Source organism: Antennarius striatus, chromosome 6 (genome assembly GCF_040054535.1).
Source record: "Antennarius striatus isolate MH-2024 chromosome 6, ASM4005453v1, whole genome shotgun sequence".
NCBI classification, from domain to species: Eukaryota; Metazoa; Chordata; class Actinopteri; order Lophiiformes; family Antennariidae; genus Antennarius; species Antennarius striatus.
In genome coordinates this window covers 16,698,672-16,722,614 of record NC_090781.1, presented here as the reverse complement: position 1 = coordinate 16,722,614, position 23,943 = coordinate 16,698,672, and the positions used below count along the sequence as shown (strand labels likewise).

Sequence of the window (23,943 nt, the reverse complement as noted above, 5' to 3'; positions counted from 1 at the left end):
TACTGTGTGCTCAGTGCAGGTGAGGTGGAGCTTTAAGAACTGGCTTAAACACAAACACACAACAGAACCAAAAATAAATGCAGATAGTTCACGTGTTGTTGAGATGATACACTTCCAACAGATCGAATGGAATACATGGAACATCATAAACCAGGCGTGAAATGTGCAGCACGTCATGTAAAACACAAGTAACTCAAGTTTCATTCAAAATAGTTTATTGCTATCATGCAGGAGTGCCATAAAAGTATAGACCATCACAGAAGATGCAAAAGTATTTTTTCTCTGTACAAATATATTGTATGTTTTCATAGGATCCCCCCCCCCCCAAAAAAAAAAAGAATTTTCTCTCTTTATTTGAAGAGCAGAAGCTGAATCACACTTTTAACCCAATATAGGTTTTGTTTGTAACAGTTGACATGCATCAACAATACAGTGCATTATACTGGCAGCAAACGCCACACACACACAAACTCTCTCACTCTGATGGCATAATCCATTTACAGCTCGCTCGTGCAAAAGAGATACAAATTACACATTAAAAAAGTACCAGTAGGAAAGTGATACATACTTGAATTGGTTTGGAAAGTAAAACATTTACACATGAACCTATGTACACAAACCACCTGTTACATCATGAGGCTAGGGGAGGCCCACTGTGTCTTTTGCAGCACTTTTTGGTTGTTCAGTGGTCAGGAACTGCATAAGCATCCTTCCAACTTCAGTTTTTGCCCACAATTACTGATGCATAGTTCTTTGTTCAAACAAAGCTGCCAAAATTAAAAAGGGTGCGATGTTCTCGTGGTAAATGTAAGAATTACCTGGGAACACACTTAGGATAATGTTAGAGGATTTATTTTACATGCTGTATGCAACAATCCCGTGGTTTTGGGTGAAAGGAGCTCAAAAAGGCCAAACCCACTACGAATATAAAGGCCTCTGACAGAAACAGTAAATTGGCATTTTGACAGTTTTTTTGCTTCCAGTAACTTGAGCTAAATCTAGATCTGTGAAAAGGTGGATTTATAAAGTTGTTACAAGTTGGAAATCTATTGGTTTTCTATAGCCCTTACCAGCACTAATCCCTCACTGACAAACAGTTGAAAAATGTTTGAATGTCCATCTAAATTTTATTTAAAACAGAAAAACGTTTAAGTAGAGCAGCAGCCACAATACACACTCAACCTGGGGCTCATGATCGGGAGAAAATGTTGGGGTTATTTATCTGATGCTGAAATTTTTTTTTTTTTTTCAAAAAGAAAGGCAACAAAGCAGAATAAATATGTTGTTCTGTGGTAAAGAGCCAGCATAAAAGTATATCCTCATCTTGTAAATCGGTACAAATAAAAGCCAGACGCCACATCAGTGTGGTATTGATGCATTTGGTAACACTTATGATCCATAATAAAATTCTACCAACATATGTTAAGATCTTTAAATAAATCCATTTTTAAAATCTGGACACTTCACTGAAGGCCACATGCGCTGAACCCTGAATACAAATGTAAAGACAAAGCAAAAGGTCCAATGATGCAATCTGATCACTCCTTTTTGTGGGGAGGTTTGCCTTTTGTACAACATGTCATTCGGGTTGCAAATTCTGTCCTTTTTCACCTACATGAGTGAAAGTCACTAATAAAGCACTCGGAACATTCTACGGTTCTGAAAAGACGGCATGGAAATAAAAGGAGTGTGCATTCACTTTTGTAGGGTAGGTGGTCATAAAATAAATATCAACTGTTGTCTAAACAGGTTCAGGACAAGAATCAAGCAAACACTAAGAGCATTCGAGTATTAACCAAATAAAAGTGAAGACATGCAAAATGTTATAGATTGTAGAAAAAGGAAGAAAACAGGGAGACAAGTTTCCTTTTCAGACCAACACAATCTCCTGCAGAATAAATAATACTTTACATTCTAATATACAAACCTACCCATTCCCCACTTATTCAACATTCACCAAACAAGCAGATAAAATTGCCTCCAGTCCAGTTTTCCAGAATAGGTGCTGTACCTATGAAAAGATGCAATGGCAAAACCTTGTGCCATAATTATACCTTTAACTTTTTTTTTTTCTAAAACAGACCAGAGGAATACAGTCAAACAGCGCTGACAGCCTGAAGTCCATGTAGCCCTTATTTCTTCTGCTTCTTGAAGATCTTAAAGGTGTGTTTCTTACGGCTGGCAGTGGAATCTGTGTCTTCCCCTGTGGAGCCACTGTCCTCTTCCAAAGGGCTTTTCTTGGTGGACAGTTGGGGGATACGAGTGCTGGTCTTTGCCCCCATGGCTCCCGGCTGCACTCCTCCTGTAGGTGATGGCGTGTCTGGTTCGGTGGAATTGGGGCTCAGGGAGCGGGAAGATTCCGACAGGCTGTTGATCTCTCCTGCGCCCGGCGACTTGTCCATTCTGTTCACGTTCTTCATTAGAATAGGACTGTCGGGAATGGACTCTCCGGGACTCACTTCATGAATTCGGTTCCCACCGTTGGGGGTGTGCGCATGCAGGGAGACGGAGTCCTCTGCACGACCAGAGAGGCCATGCATGAGAGAGGTGGGCTTGATTAGGTGACCCTTGGAGCTGTAGGCGGCAAGTCGATCACCGACTTGGGAGAGGGACAGAGAGGAGTCGGAATCAGAGCGATTCAGGTCCCTACAGGGGAGAGGAGGAGAAAAAACAAGTTAGAGGGACAGACTAACAGTTTTAAAGGTAAAGCATGGTGGGGGTTATCTATACTATGCCTGTACATGCTGGGTGCAGTCTGGATACTGGAACTCCACACTTGTTAGTTGAGCAGGCAAAGAATGTCAAGAACACTGAGGCCTTGCCCATTCATATACAGACTTATCTCACAAAAAAATTCCCCCTAAATTTATAAAAAATAATAAAATTAGAGAAGCTAATTCTGTGACGGAATGAGTAAATAAAATGATACAAAAAAAGTATAAAAATGTTCAGCTAGTTTAAGATTTATTCTGACACATATGTACATCAGTGTTTCAGTGACCCTGAAACAATGTTTGTATCTGAGATTAAACATCTGAGGAAAATTAGGAGCTTTGCTTTTATCTGTACATTTGTGGTCAGAGACCTGGGAGGAGAAACAGAAAAAGAAATGCGCAATTCTGGGATGTCTCATCTGCTGCAACCACTACAGAAAGCATGATGACAGCATGACGTAGGAAAATGATGGAAAAAAGGAGCTAACTACAACATGACACATCTAAAAAAATGAAGCTGGTGGAAAAAACAACACACCCGTACATGCGATATGTGTGGAGAATTGGAAAAAGACAGGTACCCAAAGCTATCGCTGCATGGGGAGTTCGCTTTGGAGGCATCTGAGAAGGAAAAATCAGGAATGGGATCCATGGGCTGGAACGAGGTTTGATGTATGTGGGAGGAATGAGGGGCTACAGCACCATCCACAGAGCTGGACAAGCAGGAGGAAGAAGAGGAAAAGGAGGAAGGGGACTTGGGATTCAAGTTGGAGCTACAGACGATGGACGGGTGGGATACAGCTGAGGAAAGATGAGGCAGAGGAAGAGAGTCGAGCTGCCCAAATGAGTGGCTGCGTGACGGCCTGAGGGCAGCCTTAGACCTGATTGGGTGTGGGGTTCCCGTTCCCTGCTGCCCGGCTGACAGGCAGCCTTCTACCAACCTCTGAGAGCCCATGGCCAGATGGGGGTCGATGTGGCGTTGGCGTAAGGACATCATACTGGGAGCTGCGGGCACAAAACGACAACATAGTCAAGAACCACTTATGCAATAGTGTGACGGACATCAAGGGACCAAGCAGGAGTTTAGTAGAAAGACTCTCAGGTGCTGGGATACAGTTCTCTTTGGTTTATCAATTTAGAATACATTCCAATTCAGCTTTAATGACATTAGGAGAAAGTCCCAACTTTCCTGTTTCATCTCTCCTTTAAGGAAATATAACTAATCAAACACCAAAAAAAAAAAAACAACTTATTGTGTTACAAGCTACTGCATTTTTAAATATTTAGCAGACAATGGAGAAGAAACTAACAACTCACAAAGCAGTGGTGCATCAGGTAGTGACAAGATTTAGAGGAGGGAGCAAATGCTGCAAGCAAGCAACTAATGTGATGTTGGGGGTGTTTTTAAATGAAGCAAGAAGTAGTTTCCCCTTCAGCTATGACCATCTGCAGCGTACAGTCCCATTAAAAAGTATTACAGCGCGGTGTAGCTTTGAGTCAAATGGAGACAGGCGTGTCAAACTGAGGACTGAACCGGGGCATGAATAAATAGCCAACCAGGATATTTCCACATGGGCTGACAGTTTGAACCGACGGACCTCAGGACACTGGCTCGCCGTCCCAACAGCCATTTGCCATCTGTGGTAGCCAATGAAACAGCGGTGGAAGCCAAATGCCAAAAAAGGCGGTGGTCACGGGGAGAGGGGAGTGAGACAGGGAGTGCAATTAATGTTGATTGAAAGACTTACTCACTATTGCAGCTGGAAAAACAATTCTGCAGAATTTAATCAAACCAGAACCTATCAGGTCAATTTTTCACCAAAGGAAGTCAATAAAGAAGCTATGGCCACAAGTAACAACATGGCTGCAAAGACTTCTGGTGAGAGTTGTATTTAGACAGGTTAACCAAGCTTTCTATAATGAAAACAATTATGATTATTATACAAAGATTCTCATAGAAAATATAACCAGTTTTTATGTGTTTTAGTGTCTCACATTGAAAATACAGGATAATTCAGACTGGAATCTGCCAGCATCAATAGTTTCCTTTGTCTACAGCAGATTGACCCAAAACTGATTCAGAATAGTCTGTAGCACACATGAGGACACAACCACAAAAAATGTGTTCTTATTAATATGTATATTTTTTTTAACAATTCATTTTCCAGATGAGACAAAGGAGTGTTCAGCCTTTATAATCGACTGAGAGTCAAGTAAGCACTTGATACCAAAACCAACATGGAGGCATTCAACTGTAGTCGTATGTCAAAAAACAAGACACAATAATGTGAATTTACAGAGTGCAGATTGTACAAATACAATACAAACATTCAATACAAACATGTTTGCCCCTCACTATCTACATCACCAGGGAGGCCGCAAGGGCAAATTCAGGTAAATGTAGTGTGAAAGGTCCAAATTCTCAAGAGGACTGATTTTTGGATTTCCCATGCTGGGTCTTGGAGTGTTTAGGGGTTCGTTTGCTAATTCCAACAGAATGGCCGATGGATTCAGTCGAACTCTTACATTGCAGAGTCCCGGGGACGATATCCTCGTCCAAGTCGTCCATATCATCAGTCATGATGAAGTGCTGAGGTGTCGCTCTGCCGCCCATGAAGGTGGGATCAAGGTTGAGGGATGAGGCCAGAGAAGGGAGGCCTGGGTTATTGACGATGGTAAAACCTGTGAGGACCTCTATTTGCTGCCAGCGATTAAGCCTCTCCCGCAAAGCGGCTGTCACCTCACCCAGTGCTTGTCTATGAAAAAGGAGAGGAGAGAGGGAAACGTCAAAATGAGGAATTTCTAATAAACAACAAATGAAATCCACATCTGAAGTGCGAACTCCTCACAGGACTAGATTTTTACTCTTTGGAGCACTGGATGGTTTTTAAGTTTGGGCTAGACAGTGATTTTAATTCCATCCTCTGGAGAACAACCCTCTATTATTAAATGATTTAAATGTAATTACTGAGTGTATATCTTTTTTCATTTTTACATTACATGCTATCATAAAAATATAATCTCAGACATACTTTGCTGCCAGTATTTTGTGGTCAACATCATCCAGCGAAGAGCTGTGAGCCACATGGAAAGTCCCAAAAAGAGTGTTCCGCTTTTTCTTTATCTTCTCTGCCTGTGAGGAAAAGGACATTTATCTCAACAAACTGTTGCTTAATGACACTCCCTTCATTTTTAATTTACATACCTTTTCATTGAAGTGAAATAAACACATATTTTTGAAGATTTCCATATTTTACATAAACCTTAGGTCTCATGTTTTTGTGAGTTACTTTAAACACAGTTTGTTAAAAACTGAAACATCATTCATGTCTTTTCCTTTCGTGTTCTGACGCACATACCCCTTCTTTGGCCAGCTGGAGTTGCCGTTCAGCGTTTTGCTTTTTGATGTTGTAGTATTGCACTTCCACCTCGTGGGTGAGCTGCAGCCACTTCTGGAGAGACTCCGGGGGGGACCAGCTGCTCCGGGACTCCAACTCCTTTTCCGCTTTCTTCAATGCCATGCGAACCTAGACAAACATACAGTAGATAAATGTAATAAGTAAATAAATATATAAAATAAATAAATAACCTTTATTATATGAACAGAACAAAAAAAATACAAAAAATCCACATACATGGTAAATAATTCATTAAACAATGTGATTCCTTGCTAATTTTCTGTGATGTATATTCACTTAAAAACACAACAAACAAAAACATCCATAAAAAACACATTAATATCATTAACTGCTTTGAACTTTGTCTCAATTCCAAACACTCCACCACTAAAGTAGAAATCAAAAACATTAATGAATCAATACAGAATACAAAAGGCATGGAACTCAAACCTTATTGCTACACTAAACCTGAAATTGTTTCTTGAAGAAAACAAATGGGATGAAAGTGTTTAAATGAGCTGACTGTGATAATCATGTTCTTTTGCTAACTTGTGTGGGCTGCGCTGTGCTTTTCCTACCAAATTCCTAAAGGACAATGACTGCAGTGGTTATACAGTATTTATACTGTGTGAATCTAATCAATCTAAAAACATACTGTGCTGTTGCCACCTTGATGACACTATTCATCTATGTCATGTGTATGACTTTGCAGGTACCTGCTCAAGCTCTTCTTCAGCATACTTCTGGCGACTCAGTTCGTTCTCTGTGCCTTCACGGAGTTCCCTCAGACGCTGGGCCTCCTGTTTGGCTGTGTTGATCTCATCCCTCAGCTTCTGCTCAAGGGTCACCTTCTCCACTTCCACTGTACGGTGCTCCTCCTGTGCAATCTGAAGCCTGGGAACAATGAACACAGAAATAATTATGTTAATTTTTTCCTTCTTTTTTTTAAACCAGTTACTGTTTCTTAAAAACAAAGACATCCATGGTTGGCCATTCCCTGATTTTCAGAGGGCAGGAATGACGTGCAAGCATGTGAGCACCATGCGTGTGTGGAATGTAAGACTTCTAATGGCCAAGCATAACCGGAAGCTATGACTAAGACACAAACAGTAGAGAAACGTGGTCAGCTGCTCAGAAGCTTACAATGAGCTGACATCACAGGGAACAACAGCTGCCAGTGAGAAACTTCAGAGCAGTAGAGTGGTACTCAGCGCTCCTGTTGCAACCAGAACACATTTGATTGTACCAGTTATTTTTATACCAGCCTCTTAAACGAACTACATCTGTTCAACAGGTTTTGATCCCAACTGATACGATTATTTATGCTTTGACACACACCATTTTACATTACATAATATGCTGTAAACTTGATTAAAATATCCAATTACTGATGCTTGTAAAACAAACAAACAACCAGAAAAATATATAAATAAATTTAAAAAAATTAGCTTTTGGACTCAGGAAATTCAGCTGCATTAAGCAGTACCAGAGTTCAAACAGTAGGGGGAAGCACTGCCCTTCAACTAGGCTAATCTGGGCAGCAGAATGAGCATAGAAATGTAAGGTGATCCTGGGAGCCAGCTATGGAAAATGTGGGTGGTGGGCTGTCCTGCTAATGCTTTCGACCCTGACCTCTACTGTTGTCTAGCTGAGCAGCTAATGCACTGCAGTGCCCAGAGATATGACACCCAATGCTGCTTTGACTGACATGCATTGATGAGAACACAGGTCGCAGACACACTGTCTCTGCATTCAGGGAAAAGGTATATAATACTAGACAAAAATGAATGATTCATATGTAATAACCATGATGTTACTGTCTTAAATACCAATGTTTTTGTGAGGAAAGTGTCTTAGAAATAACATTATGTTCCAACAATTTTATTGTGCCTGTTGCCCATAGCTTTCCAGGATCACTGTTCAGACACCACACCCCAATCCAAATGTGGGCGAATTAGCACTAGAGCTGACATGTTAAGCAGCCATGCTTGACACCATATCCCAACAATGAAGCAGAGGCTGAGTCAAGTGCTGTTAAAAGGCAACCAGGAAATCCAGCTACAGGCAAAGTCTCCTCCCACTGTCTCCCAACAGGGAAGTCGTGGCCATACCAGGCTACTTGATACCATCATGGGATCTGCTTGAAGGTACGGACAGAGAACAGCTGGCAACAGGCATCAGGAGGAAAAGGCAAGGCTTCAGATAGAGGACATACTCTTTCTAACTGCTTCAAAAACATGTGCCTGTCTCAGACAATATAATATAATTTGATCTGCATTCCCACGGCCACAGTTCTTAGTGTCAACACGTTTAAAGGAATCTAATATGGAACAGTTCAGAGTGCAAATCCAAATCTGCTTTTGGCATTCGGCTCTTGGCCTGATTTCTACTTGACATTGTTTGATTATGCATATACTGTACAACCTCAACATACACAGGACAGCAAATACTCTTATGACATGATCGTGATTTATGAAGCATACTGTCATTCTCTTTCATGGCAACCAATATGATTTCAGATTACACCGAGGTATGGATGAACAACACTATTTGGAGCACATCAATTTTAGTATTGTGTTAAAGTACTATAATCCATGGAGGATCACGAGAAGTGAGGCATTGTCTGGTCTAGTCAAGTCACAGCAGCACCCAACCGACCAAAAGAAGCCTTTAAAACAGGATTGCGGTCAGCAAATAAAAAATACAAATCGGCAGTAAATCCACATTTGGGAGCGGGAGATGTGCATCGCAACAATCAAAACAAGTATGCACAATGGCGTTGTTGTCCATCACCAGAGTTTGACCTCATTGGTTTGTCCCTGTAGGAGCAGTCAAAGGCTCTTTTGTTTGGTATTCAACAGGCAAATCCTGGAAGAATACCTTCCATTCCCTGATTGAACTTGTCCACTGAACAACTGCACCTCATACATATTATATTAATTACAAATACCCAACAGCCCCAACAGGGATACTAAAATGAATTACGATGACAGAAACTCCAAGTCACCCCCTTAGTCTGCTCTTTTTCCATCTGTCTGATGTTAATGGGAGACAACTGTCTCATGTTTCAAACTGTGTTTCCTAAACAGCCAGCAGATACAAAAGCATCTTGTGTGGGCAAGAAGAATAGTGCTAAGATTTTAACAAACAACTCATCTCCCTTGGTTAATGTCCCAGAGCATAAGACAGGAATGTTACGCAGTCATACGTCATTGACTGCCACTGTCTCCGAACTCTGGTCTTTGAATGAGGCCGAGTTATTCTCTGTTTTAAGTCCAACAAAACACTGCCTCCCCAGAGGCTAAGCACTTTCCACTTTAGTCACTCCATTAGCTTTCTTTCACCAACAACCTCCGGTCAAAGACAGCTCTGACCGTAACTTCAAAAACTGAACATAACTGTTCACATTAACTAATCTTCATTCTGTTACTGCCACACGGCTTCATGATCAGATATTTAATTTAAAAGTTACTGGGATTTCTATGTGTGTGACCTTGACTAAAGTAACTACTATTTATACAGTCAACTTTTAGACAACACTTTTTCTAGTCCAGACTAAATTACATGGTTTAATCAGCAGCACTTCAAAATTAGAGGTCATAAATATCAAAAGTCATCTGACACAAGACAATTTTATTGTACCATCTGTGCACTAGAGCACATTATCCTGTTCAATGTGTTTTTAAACAAACCTGAGATTAATGTGTTTTAGTATCCTTTAAAGGAATAAGATGAGAAAAGATTTTCTTCAAAGCACATTCTGTGCATTCTTTTAAGTATTAACAGGACAAAAAGAGTGAGATTTTATTTATAACTTATTATTTCTTGTGATACTGCAAATAGCTTACAGTGATTTCACCAGATTTATGGGTCATTTACTAATAAAAATGTAATGTCTGAACATGAAATCATAAAAGGAGCAATTACATGATGTCTTTAGACCAGAACATAGTAGATATCAGCATGAAGAGTCCCATCTGAGGACAGAATGTGATACAGCACACACAATAATTTAAAGATCAAGAAGGACCACAAGAGGAAAAATTAAATGCCTTTCTGTGATCACATTTTTCAAGCTGATAAAAGTTTGTTTGAGTAGTAGTGGTGTTTTGACAAGTGGAGGATTGATGTGTGGGTACACATATAGATGATGTCAGAGCTGACCTGTGCTGAACAGAGCTGATCACAGCACTTGGTCACTTGTAGCCTATACCAACTGCTTAACCCTTTCATCCCTTCTTCTCCCCATTGCTGTGATAATGCATGCCATCGCACAGGCAAGTGCTGACTACAAACTACTACAAAATACTTAGGATCTGGTCAGAATCTCATTAACAAACTCAACCAAGTGGTCATTTCTAACATTTTTTTCCTGGCGGATATTGCTTAGTATAAACAGATGCAAATACCATCAACAACGCAGCCCTATGTCCGAACACTAATAAATCTTCATTGGCTGATGATGCATAATGATCAACAGCTAAAACTCTACTGCCATCTCTCAAAACACAGCGAGCAGTAACTCCCGGATCAGCACTTGATGAGAACAATAAAAGACATTAATTGAGACCCCTTTACTTCCATGACAGATGTCATTCCCTGGTTATACTGTGGACAGTGAGAGTTATATAGCTCACGAACCCCATTTACACATTTTAAAGTGTGACATGTGCACCTTTATACAGATATTGTGTGTGAATTCAATTAAGGAATAATAAGGTGTCAACTTATTTCAACTCCATTATGGACAAAAGGCTGCTGGGATGTTTTGAAGTCTTACACCTGTGGCCTGCACCATGAATCTTGATAAGCAGCCCACAGCAGACAGCAGCCAACTCAGAAGAAAATGAGCCACAAATGTCATCGTTAGGAGAAGGTGCACTGTGAGCTCATCAGAGGACAAGATCTAACATCTTGTGGCAGGGAATTTCTTCACCCTGTAAAATCATAATTTACAAAACACTGCTCGACACATGTTAGACAACACATTAGAACCAGGTGCTACATTGTGTGACCTTGTTCTACACTTCTGTTGTACAGTGTAAACTAACAAGGGCATTGTCAAGCAGGGGTTTTGTTGTTGTGCTCTTGTGCAATTTCAATGCAAAGAAGGCTAGCTTTTATTGCTTATCAATTTAGGCGACATTAATGTGTTCTGCTTTTAAACACATTCCTATGCTGAATTATTTGAGAAAAGATAAATCATTATTCAACTCATTTAAATGTAATCACCCATCTTAAAATCAAATGAGTTGAACTGATTACATCTTTAGAGTCCACATTGTCAAACTGAACAATGAACACTAATTTTTTTTATTTGATATCCAAAAATTGTAATATGAAATGTTTGAAGAGGTATCAGGAAAAAAGCAATGTGAATAATGCAGCACTTGCAAAGAAAGAGCAAGAGCATGAGAGAAACCCTCACTTCTGTTGAAGATCATGCAGACTCTGTTCAGCTCTCTGCAGTCCCTCCAGGTCCTTCATCATCTTCTTCATGTGGTCCTTAGAGTAGCGGTTCTGGATGTAGGCAAACCAGCAGCCACCCATGCCTATGACTATTGAAACTACCAGCATGAAGTCCTTCAAGTGGTTATGTCTATTCACTGATGGAGACAGAAAAACAATGACAACAGGTTACATTTTTTGCAAGCCGACAAACATTTAAGTACTTTTACTAGAGGATAAATACCAAGATCATGACATGGGGAAGTGTTACGATGAGCTCGCAATACAAAGCCTGTGCTTGAATGTACAGTAGACTTGTTCTGTTGCAAGTGTTGTGGTTTGACACAAATAGAAGTCAGCAGCACAAGCTCAGATTGGGGTTAAAGGGGCCTAGCACAAAAGACTGTAATAAAGCCAGCTTAATACAGCCTATTTCAGTCTGGTAACCAAAGCTGATAAAGATGCACCGATAAACCAAACAATGACAAATATAACAAGTTGGTGGACATAGGGAGCTATATATCAGATGATAGTAACCCAAGCGCACATGGAGTCACAGCTACAAGACAGCTTTTCATTTGTCTAAAGCCCCTGGGCTTCACTTTGACTCAAAAAACACCATCTTACCTTCAAATGCAGGACTAAAGTTAGGTATGATAAAAAAAATGTGTCATTTAACGAGCCATACGAGCATTGCATGCAGCAATTGACAAACGGCCTGTAAATCAGCCTTGCATGATGCACAATAAGTCAAGTTTTTCTTGCAAAACCTGAAAAGGGGTGTGGGAAAAGAGATGTCAAATCCTTGACTTCTACTTTTTGGAATGAGACAAAAAGGATGTGAAATTAGAAGGAAAGAAAATACAAGCTGTCTCTGTTGAGATATAATCAAGTACAGTACACCTAGATCATTGTTCTCTGCAAGCACATTCCTGTGCCACTGACTGCTATTGAAACACAGCCAAGGCAAATACCACCATGAATCCAAACAATTTCACCCCAAGGCACACTTCATTTCACACAATGGTAAACAGTCTAGCTTGTGTTACATGATATTTCAGGAGGTTGTGTACATTCAAGTACACTGGCTTATAAAGTCCAGAGGATATACAGGTTGATAAGCATCTGGAATCCTGGATTATCTGTGCCTGCTTTCGTGTCAAAGCGTACCAGAACCAAGGAGGAGATGACTTGCCAGACTCTCTCAGTCATAATGGATGTAGGAATACATAACACTTGAAATACATTAGACAGTTCTGATAAACTCAGATCAGTACCCCTTAACCACCATGAACAGAACTCAACATTAGGCCACAATTGTCAATTAAGATTCATGAGTACTAAACTGGTCTTGGGTCTCCACTGTGTCTGGGCAAATATGCTTCGAATCAAATCCAGTGCTTTATCTTTGACAAAATTATTACGTAATGCCGATGCGCTGCCGTTTCCATTTATTGCTTTGCAGCACCACCTGTCTTAAACAGGAAATCCTGGCTGCCTTCTGTCATTACAATGTGCAGGTTGTATGTAACAAACTTGTTTAAACAGCACATTCATTGTCTTTCAGAAATACCAACAACACAGCATAAAATGGCATATTAACCAAAAACACTGGACCAAAATGTGTTTGGGTTAATTATTACAAGACTGTCTTAGCAGCCACCCACTGTGAGATGTGTCTGAAAATGCTGCTGCTGTGTGACCACTAATGGGCCTCCCCCTTTGAGAGGCTGTCAATGCCAACTGCCAAAGCTCACTCATGGCTTCCTTCAGGTGTGACTCAAACAAAACACATCCACAATGAAACATGCCAGACACAGACACTTGTGTTCAATGCACACACATCTGCTGCAAATGGCGCATCACATTATCTGTTCTTCATTCATTAATGATCAGATAAATATGCTATGAAAAGCAGCCCTTTTCAAAGTATACAACCTATGACCAACAATTAGTCTAAACTGTGTACGGATGTCCCCAACTAAGCTTTAAAGGACAAACACGCCCAGAATATAATAATAAAGCAACTGAGACACACCCTATCAATTGTGACGTTATACAATCCAAGAAAAGGAGAAAAGATGAGAAGGAGATAACTGACATTTTGTGTGTTAAAGTGGTGTGTCTGGAACAGAGCACAGTGTGATACTGACACAGGGCTTCATAACATACAAAAGACAGACATACACAAGTGAAAAAAGCAGCAAATACATGATCAAGTTTAGCTATAAATTATGCAAATGACACCTGACAACATTTCACCAGAATAACGTGTTGTATAACTATTTCAAATAATGTTTCTGAGAGTTTTTGTCATTTAGACTTTTAATTCCTCTCTTGGTTGGGATGTCCAGTTTAAACTGGTTAGACAAAAAGTCCAGAGTAAATGATATACAGAGAAAGAAAAAAACTTTTCCCTTGAAAGAACAACTATCTCCAAATCTGCTTTTAAAACCTTGCAGCTAGTTCAGCATTTACATGAAATACTAGTAACAGGAAACTAAATTATGAAATAGATTTGAATCATCCAATTCTATTTCCTTATTTTTTTCCAGTCGGTTAACATTAATCAGAAACTCTTTCAAAAATCCTTGGCCCATCACTAAACTATTAGTGATGGATCAGTTCTGAAATCTCTTTTTTGTTACATGGAATAAAACTGGGACTCAAATCTAAAACTTCACTGAAGGGTAATGAAACAGAATTTTTTTTCTCATCTCTCATCAGGGTGTTTCATGAAAGAACGTCACATACTCAGTGGTGCTCCAAACAGAACAGTGTCCAAAGATTTGAGCTGCAACTTTTGCGCATGGCTGCGATCCAGAATCTTCAGTATAGAGAGTGTCAGAGTGGTGTTCTTTACGGCAAGCCTGAAAAAGAACAGACATTCATTTTGCAAGAACAAGGAAGGAAGAGGAATAGGTGTAATCCATTCTGAGCCATATAACGTGACTCCATAGCAATCTACACAATCCATTAATTACTGTACATTTACAACAGCAATGGTCAGTTGATGCACTGTTATTTTTACAAATAATGATTTAACTCACATTTTACTTCTTTCATTGAAACTTTCAACTTTATTCCTGAGAGTATTACTATCCTTACATAAATCTCAACCGATGTTTTGCTCAAATTCAAGAGACACAGGCTTTTAAAAATCATTTATTAAAGTTCATGAAATCTTTTACCTTGGCATGGCACTTCCATTAAAAGACATTTTGCGAAATGCATCCACATACTGCGGCAATTCCACATAAGTGATGAGCCATTCAACCACCTCATCCACAGTCCAGTTATACACTGTAAGGAAAGGAGAAAACATACCATTAAACTCATCAATTCTCAATCATCGAAGGCCTGCAGAATTCAGTAGGGATAACAATGCATCACTGGCGGGTAAGGTCAGAGTATAACTAATGTCTGCCATGGTTTCATGTACTTTCAATGTTTTATTTGAAATTAAACAATAATTGTGTGCTTATCTTTGTTGAGGAAAGAATATCCAAAGAAATCTGTACTTTTATGGACGCGATAGGAGCACAGACAACCTACATAACATTAAAGGCAGTAGGAATGCAAGGTAAGAAGTAGTTAGTGGGGCCCAAGAATTCAGTCAGCTGACCTCAGGGCAACTGATCATAAGTTTCACGAGAAAAAGAATAGCCTGTGCAAAAAACACACAAAAACAATAAGAGCTGCACATGGTTGCAGTGACAGTTAAGCAGAATATCACCAGGGAAGAGTCCAACAGTCTGCTGACATCTATGAGTCATAGATTACATAGAATTTATTAAATTAAAAAATGACTGGGGTAAAGGCTGACTTGTGTGCTCCTTAAACAAAATTCACTACCAACAGGTTTAACCTAAAATGAACATAAAAGAGAACTAACCTAAAAGGGAGCTGGAAGTTTGACTGTAAACGTCTCATGCACAAAGCCAAAACACAAGTAGCGTTACTGTCACTACTATTAACTGTACTATCCACATAACCATGTGCAACATTAATCTGTGATCTGTGAGATATCTTATCACAAAAATTACACCAGCTTGTCCATGATAGTAACAGAAAGGAAGATTTTCTCTCAAGTTGCTGGCTGACCATCAACTTCGTAGGGTGTCTGTTTCCTTTGATGCTTCAAGTTTCCTGGCTCAGAACCTCCAAAGCACCGTTAAGGATCCGCAATGTAAATTATTTTATGTAAATGAAAAAGGTAGCTCGATGACTGGGTGTAAGAAGACGTGAGAGCCAGATGCATTTCCTGAGTAGTTCTCTTAGAATACATGATAGCCCAGTCCAACAGAATGAGGTGAGAGAATGGATGTTAACTTTGTGCTGACAGGTTCAATGATGTCCGCTCTGCAACTGGCAGGAGCTGATAACTGGGCTGCACTTTGCTTGAGTAATCTAATCAACTGCCTTCCTCTTTACTGGACAACTGACTAGGTCAAGCATGTGTGATGTGGGGTTCACAGTCACATGGAAATCACATCATCTTTATATATCTGTTATTTAGAAACTACTGTCCATAGAGGAAAAGTCCAAATGTATGGCTTGCTATAAAAACAATACCATCTTTTTTCTTATCAACGAAGTGACCATAATCCACTCATCTACAACAGCTTTTTCTGCTTTAGGGGTCACGGGTGCACTGCAGCCTATTCCAGCTGACTACGGGTGAGAGTTGTTGTTTGCTTTGGCCTCGTCGCAGGTGCATCGCAAAGCCAAAAGACAGATAAACAAACACTCATGTACACACTCACACCTAAGGACAATTCAGAACTGATCAATCCACCTAAATTGCAAGTTTTTGGAGTTGAGTGGAAGTCAGAAAACCCGTACTTGGAGAATACACAAACTCCGCACAGTAAAGACTCAAACCCAGGACCTTCTTGGTGTGAGGCGAAAGCAATACCCACAACACCAGCACCCAAAAGTAAAGAGTCAGTGTGAACACCGGACAACAGTTTGGACCAGAGTGTAGAGAATAACATTCACACTGAACTTCTTATAAATACACAAATATATCAGAAAAAAAGATGTTTTATAAGGCACCGTCAAGGAAAAGAATGATGTAGTACCTTCAGAGCCCTTCCATGCATTCCACAAGTCTTCCACACTAATGAACTGGTCGTCACCGTGGAAGCTGTTGTGCTTGGCCTTTGGGTCATGGTAGTTCAGATCTTCTCTCAGGAACTGTCAGGTTACATATTTCCATTGTTATATAGAATCCGTCTTTCATGTTTGTTTACTCACAAAGACCTCAAACAAATTGTCTTTTAAAAGGAAACTGACTTTTTAAACACATTTTTACCCGCTTGGTCAAGGCAGCAATGAGAGAAATGCAACCACCTAACGCCCCCTGAAACTGCAACTTTCTTAATTTGTTATTAAGTAAGTGCAAACTTACTAAAATAAATAAATAAAAAAGTAACACATTGTTTAGTTTTACAGGTGCTAGTTGGTACCAGTGAAATATCTATTAAAAAAAAGCAGGTACCCTGTGTAGACATACCATATCACACAGTAAATGCCACAAAATACCACAAGTCATGCTTCACTGAAGTTAAGCACAGCAGAACAATGAGGCCTATTTTAGTCAACAGGTTTTGAAAAAAAACCTTCCCTTCCTAAACCCCAAATCATGCTTGGTTAGAGCACAGTAATAAGTGACGATTCATCTCTTCTTGACAAATTTGTGGAGGTGGATTTCACAACTGAGACAGTCTGTGCTTCAGGTGAAGGAGACTTTTAAAAATGCATCCATTTGAAAATTAGGAGAATCAATGAAACATGACCAAGACTCTGGCATAAATGCTTGAAAGCCTAATGTTTTTATAAGAGCATTTAAAAAACAGCTACCGGTATTATTTAATCAGTGCATGATAACTGAAAGCCTCACTACTGCCTCCAAGTGCTCTTTAACTTTTTGTGCTTTGTAGGCCAGACCAATGCCCTTACAGATATCAGTACCCACCATATTCACCTGCGTCTTTGCCTTAGGAGATATTTGCATGCTAAGTACCTAATCTAACATCACAGCAGCAGTGATGAAAATGTCCTTGCTTTGTGGTGACCTACACTAAATCAAACTAAAATGAGACTTCAGGAGGCCTTCTCAAGGCCATAGCATGTAGTTTTGGTATGGTAAGGATGAACGCTAGATGTGTTAAAGGAAGTGTAAAGAGTACAGTGTCTGATAAGCAACAAACCCAACTTTTGATTTGTATGTTACAGCTGTAACCTGACCTGAGCTGCATCTAGATCAACGATTACTAGATCTTAGTATACCACCTGAGGGACTGTCAGTGGAGAGGTTAACAAAAGTAACATCAAACAGCTCCATGTGACCGACTGAAGACCACATTTGTGACAGTACGAAGCAGAACGCACTTCCAACACTGCAAAAACTCCTGTGGTTGATGACTTTTTTTAGGCTAGTACTTACACCGTCTGTCTCTACCACGTCCACATTGCCGTTTGCGTCATCATCCATCTGCTTGTGGATATTCCGGATAGCCTCATAGCTGAGAATGCCATTCTCGTCCTTGCATAGTCTCTCATCAATGCGACAAAAATCTGGAGGCAAAACAGAGTAAAGTCAAGAAATGGAAAGAGTCAAACTCATGAGTCACCACAAAGTTAAGGTTAATATCAGAAATGTGGTTACTCATTGACTAATGCTGGGTTCATTTTAGTTTAAATAGCTCTCTTGATTCCGTCTAATCGTGATGTCATAAATGTGACAATGTGTTCATGTAACAGTTTGTGTTTCTTGCATAAAACAAACACTGGCTTACTAGGGATTTTAATTTGCCTTGTATTCAGGTAAGGGGTTTTACAGTGCACATTTGAGAAAAAAGTCTTGTTTACATAGTAGTTACCAAGAAGCCACAATCTTGAATGTCAAACCTCCTGAGTTGACCAAAAACAGCTCATGTCACAAATTGAAAACAGCTCATGTCACAAATTGAAAACAGCTCATGTCACAAATTGTGTAATCCGTTAAAAACAAAGGATTACACATTTATAAAAATCTTTCTTTCAATTGGACACTTCTGCTGTAATGTCAGAAAATATTATCTTTTTCATTTCAATGACGTTCACCTCCAAAAATGGCCTCAATAATAAACAATAATATGGTACAAGGAACTAAACAATTAATTGCTAATAGTCAATCAGAAGTCCATTTTTCCTAATAAATGATTATGTACAGTAATTCAGTATTCCTGAAGTTATCTAGTGACGCCTGCCTGCCCTCTGGTAACCCTCTCCTTCCTGAGGGATTAGAAAGCTTCTGCCACAGATCACAGATAATACTACCACTCCTACAAGAGGAAGCCTTGCTTGGCATGTACGGCAGAAATGCAGGCAGGGTACGCCATGCAAACTACAATATTCTACTAAAACGGTGGATTTTTCACACAAAGCAGGATGGTTGAGATGAATTTAAAATAATGCTGCCATTGAAATGTTTGGACAATTGTTCAATTTATTTTAGGTTAGTCTTCATAAACATCCAAGTTACATGTGCTGCCACTATCTTAGCTATAAATGTGTAAATGTGTAATTTTCAGCCTTGATAACATGCTTCTGGCTGAAATAAGCTATGTAAGAACAGTGTGTCAAACCCAGCTTGCTTTATTTCATTGCATTTAACCACAAAAGAGGAAGGAGACAGTGAGTGAGAGGCCAGCTTGCTCATCCACAAAGAAAAATGCCTGCACTTCCTTGTATGGTTTTCACATACGAGTATTTATTTAATGAAGTATTTCATTGTCCTTTTTGGCTTAGAGTTATTTTAGTTTTACATACACATTAAATGAATTTCAAAACTCACTTTGTCATCCACACAACAATAGGTTGTAGGAGTGCACAACCTGCAAAACCACATACCATAGAAGCAACAACTTACAGACACTTATTCACCTCTAGCATTTTAAGCACAGGATGACAGTTACCCAAGTGAGAGCCTTCAAACTTGCAACACTTTCACATACACAACCTGGCCCTCATTCTCATTTGACTTCCAAACCACTGCACAAGATATTTACATACCAGTCAGCCAGTCTTTTTAAAAGCTCATGTTATGCAAGTCACTGTGCACACTCCATAACTACTGCATGCCATTTCAGAACTGCATCAGTTAGTATGGACTCCAGCCATTCAGAAAGCAAGTGAAGCTTCGACAATCACTGTTGAAGATAAATTCTTTTTTTTTTTTTGCAGTAATAGCTGGGTACTGTTGGGACACGTTTCACATAAAAATAAAAATGTACGTCAAACGCAAAGCGTAACCAATTAACAATGTCATAACAGTTCCTGTTCAACCAGACTGTTAAATTGTACAAAATAAAGCCAGTTTCATGTGTTAGCTGTTTGATAAGTAGGTGCTAAAAGTAAGGTTAATGAAGTTTAAAAATATAGATTATTAATTATTAAAATTTCTTAAAACATCTCGCAAAAAAATAACTTAGCCTTAATCAATAGCAAGCACGTAATCTTCCCTATAAACTTTTGTCAGTAGAAAAATCAGGAAAAAGCAAATAATGTGTGTGTTCATCATAAATATAATGTGACCTGTACAAATCAGTTAAACCTGACAAGTGTCTATTAGCCTATTCGGAAGTCTGTGGGGAAATAAATAACGTGGAAGTGCAAAAGCTGTTGTTTGCCATTTAGTTATTGATACTGTGGTGCAAATGTATTTCTCGGGTGAGAACATTGGATTCTAGAGGTTACCGGTTTCACCGTCTAAGGCATAAAATTTAACAACTATCATTCCATCAACATCTGCTTATTACTGTATTGGTTTTCTTAAAAAAGATAGAATTTCCAGTGCTTCTTGACTGCCCATCTGATGCAAGTTGCCACACACACAGAGGAGAAATGAGAAAAGCAAAGACAGGTATCAATCATCTTTACTCCTCCCCACAAAAGAAAGGGGCTAAATGAGCAACATCAGCCAACAACAAAAATGTGCCCTGAAGGACAGATCCTCAGTTGGTTAAAAAAAAAAAGAGAGAGCAAAAAGAGACTGCTTAAGGAGGCCACTTTCCCTTCAAGCAATCTCTAGATGTTCCATTTTAAAACTGGTACAATATTAGGATTGCCCTCAATTTTTCAAAAAAGCCCAATGAAGTATGAGATTCTTCTCACTTCTTCATAAATTGATGACATGTTTTCATGAAAGTCTACATTTAAAACCTGTGGTTACAGATTCAAAATAGTCAATATATACTTGGAAGACTCCACAGGTAAATAGGTTAATGGGTAACATGTGATAATGCCAAGATTAGATGAGTAGGGAATCCTTGCAAGGGCTCAGTGGTTCACAACTTTTTGCAACACGTGATTACATAAAGGATACTCCTACAAGGGCTCAGGGGCACTGACAACAGCAGCACAGTTCATTTGCTTTCAATAATGTTTAAATATTGCTTTCCAAACTATCTTGATGTCACAGAATATGTCTAAAAATGCAATCCCTGTCAATATCAATGTGACATGACTTCATGAACAGAAGACTATTACAGAGATAAAGGACTCTATCCATATACAATGTGCATTGTGTAACTTAGTGCAGTAGGTTACAGAAGGCCTGTGCCGTCTTTCGAGTGTGATTCTACATATCAGATGAATCACTGGAAGCCCTGCATTTTTACCTTTCTGAGCAATTTAAGTGTTAAGAAAAGGGGTCACAAAGGTGCGTGGGGTTCACTGGAAAGCATCTTAGGCATTTTGACTGTTTAAATTGATTCCTAGACTATTTAAACCCCTCCTCATTTGCATCATTACCCCCTTACTGTAATCAAGCACCTCATGCTTAAATGGATAGCTGGATCTAGTGTTTGGATATCAGGCTAAAATAAAGAATGCCAGATGGACTATTCTCAGCATAGCTACACCTACAGTCTGCCCAAACAAAACAAAAAAAACCTGGGATCAAGAAAACTCCAAACATATCCAGGAAATAGCTTCACACGCATATGTCTTAAGCAACAGCAATGCTAGAGAAACAAGACAATGATAAATCACTCACCTGATAACCCATTTTCAACTATTTGATTCTCTGGTGTCAGTGGACTTGTTTTTTCTGTCCAACTTTCTCCAAGTAGACATGAGCAAAATATCCACAGGGTCACAAATTTATTGAACTCCATGATGGATGTATACTGAAAGAAGAATTTTAGAAGATTGTATTTTAATAGTTGCATGATTTTAAAGTAGTGTATTCTTGCCTGAAGTAAAGTAAGAAAAATCTTTCATTTTTATAACGATGTATTTTCTTCAATCTCTTAAAGAATATGACAAATTAACAAGGTGAATAAAAGGCATGAGCTAATAAACTTAGAGAACATCTGGAAATACAGGTGGCTGCATAAATACATCAACTGCAGACACTTGCTATCAATACTTCAGGGTCTCCTCTCGCTGAATGAATGAACGTACGGTTCCACACACGCTAGCTTTCAATTACTAGACAATAGCTAAGAAATCCCTCAAATCCTTCTTCTTTCAGCTTAGCTGTGCTTTGGGTTTCTTTGTGACATATTAGTAAGCACAGCCCACTTAAAAAGGACAAAAATAATAAGATTACGAAAAGTAAGAGCAGTCTGGTCAGCGTACGTCTAGTGAAGTCAGACAAACCGAGATTAGCTAGCAAAACAGCTCCGCTAACAAGGAAATGGAGTGAGATATCCAACAAAGGAGGTGTATCGTTTTATGCCCTTCTCATTAACAACTATTCATCATTTTTAAATCTACATTTAGGTCGACTGACAGAATTTTACGCAGATGAACATTCATACCATTACGTTAGCTAACCGCAAGACACCGCAAGTAACACAGGGGGCGTTAACTGTAGTTTTAGCTAGGCTACATCGTAATGTTACAGGAACACCAATGTTAAATAACAAATGAAGTTACCCGTCATGTATCTGAGGCAGGAGATAGTTAGTTTCGGCCTTGTGTTAACATTGCAGCAGCTGCCAAACCACCCGGAGTTGAGGCTCGACGAGTTCCACCTCCCGTTAAAGGTCTCCCCCGACCGACTGAACAAAAACCGCAGAATGTGGACAGTGTTCTTGTCTTCCTCTACGGTTCTTTTTTATCGTCAAGCAAGTGTCTCCCCCTAGAGTTAGGAGTGATAGCGCGTTAAAGAAACTTCAAGAAATTGCTTGCAAGTTTGCCATCTTCTGGATTGTTAAAGCCTCCACAGAGAGGGTTGGAGGACTACAGTGCGCCCTCGCAGTTAATGCGTTCCAGGAACCACAAGTGAATAACAAATATAGCGACGAACTATTTATCTTATTCTTTACGTTCATTTAAATTTTATTAACCCTCCCCATACTTATATTAAACCAACTTCTATCTATTTTACCCTTTTCCCAGACTCTTATCGACTGTTTAAAGCACTTTTGTGACTCACGGTAGTACGCTACGTTCCGAGACTCAACGTACGCGCACCTCCAGATGCCGTCAGCCAATAGAATGCGCGTACGGTATCACGTGACTACCTACTTAAAAATCCGCGTTAAGGTCAGGTCGCGTGGGGTCACTTAATTAACTCTTAACGGTGGTGCTGGGTTACGCTGTCACGGCACAGCAAGGCGGTTACAGGTTCGCATCCCGATCTGTTTGGAGTTTGCATGTTCACCCCATGTCTGTGTGGGCTCCCTCCTCCCACCTCCAAAAACATGTGCTTCAGTTTAATTGGCCATTAAAATTGCTCCTGTGTGTGTATGTGCTTGTCTGGCTCCGCAACGCACTGGCATCGCGCCCAGAGTTCCCCCCGCCTCGCGGCCTCAGTCAGCTGTGATAGGCTCCAGTTCCCCCTGATGGCATTGACTATACAGCCCGCAAACCCGTGAAACGGTGCCCAAACACGCTGAAAACATCTGAAATTCAGGACAACAAATCCGTTTGGGGCACTGCATTTTTAATTAATCAACAGAGGACCCTTACTGTCAAATACGGTAGTGATATTTCACATTTAAAACATAAGGTTTGTAGAAAATACTTGAGGCCAGACACAAAAAAAAATCAATCAAATGATTAAGGATTTTCACAACAGTCACCTAGAATTGTTGTAATTTTGGACAGAATCTAAATTATGTCAAATACCACTACTGCAATCTTGAGAGGTGTCATTTCTGTTTGTGGACATGACCAAAGCTTTAAAAGTATAATTTCACACCTTAAAGAATAGTTTGTTACCACCCTCTGTGTCAAAATGAAAGCAAAATTACAATAATATGTGTACAGTATTCCTACTAATTGTATTTCCTACATAATGTAATTGAGTCCAACAGTTATTGTACTGTGTAAAAAAAATTTTTTTTAAAATCATTTGTCAGTCATTTTAAATATAAAGTATA

At 39.5% G+C, this 23,943-nt stretch overlaps 1 protein-coding gene across 2 annotated transcripts; it reads right to left on the bottom strand.

The window, feature by feature from the left end:
- Positions 1 to 227: 227 nt before the first annotated feature.
- stim1a (stromal interaction molecule 1a) lies at positions 228 to 22,647 on the bottom strand. 2 transcript variants are annotated; one of them, XM_068317712.1, is made up of 13 exons: positions 22,493 to 22,647; positions 21,606 to 21,738; positions 18,012 to 18,142; positions 16,645 to 16,759; positions 14,752 to 14,863; positions 14,315 to 14,430; positions 11,541 to 11,718; positions 6,829 to 7,006; positions 6,074 to 6,241; positions 5,747 to 5,847; positions 5,241 to 5,470; positions 3,296 to 3,719; positions 228 to 2,646 (listed from the first exon to the last, which is right to left on the bottom strand). In XM_068317712.1, the coding sequence occupies exons 2-13, from the start codon at positions 21,724 to 21,726 to the stop codon at positions 2,133 to 2,135; spliced, it is 2,388 nt and encodes a 795-aa protein (XP_068173813.1). In that variant the 5' UTR covers positions 21,727 to 21,738; positions 22,493 to 22,647; the 3' UTR covers positions 228 to 2,132. The 2 variants fall into 2 exon arrangements, with proteins under 2 accessions (XP_068173813.1, XP_068173814.1); XM_068317713.1 differs by having other exon boundaries at positions 3,656 to 3,719.
- Positions 22,648 to 23,943: the final 1,296 nt, after the last annotated feature.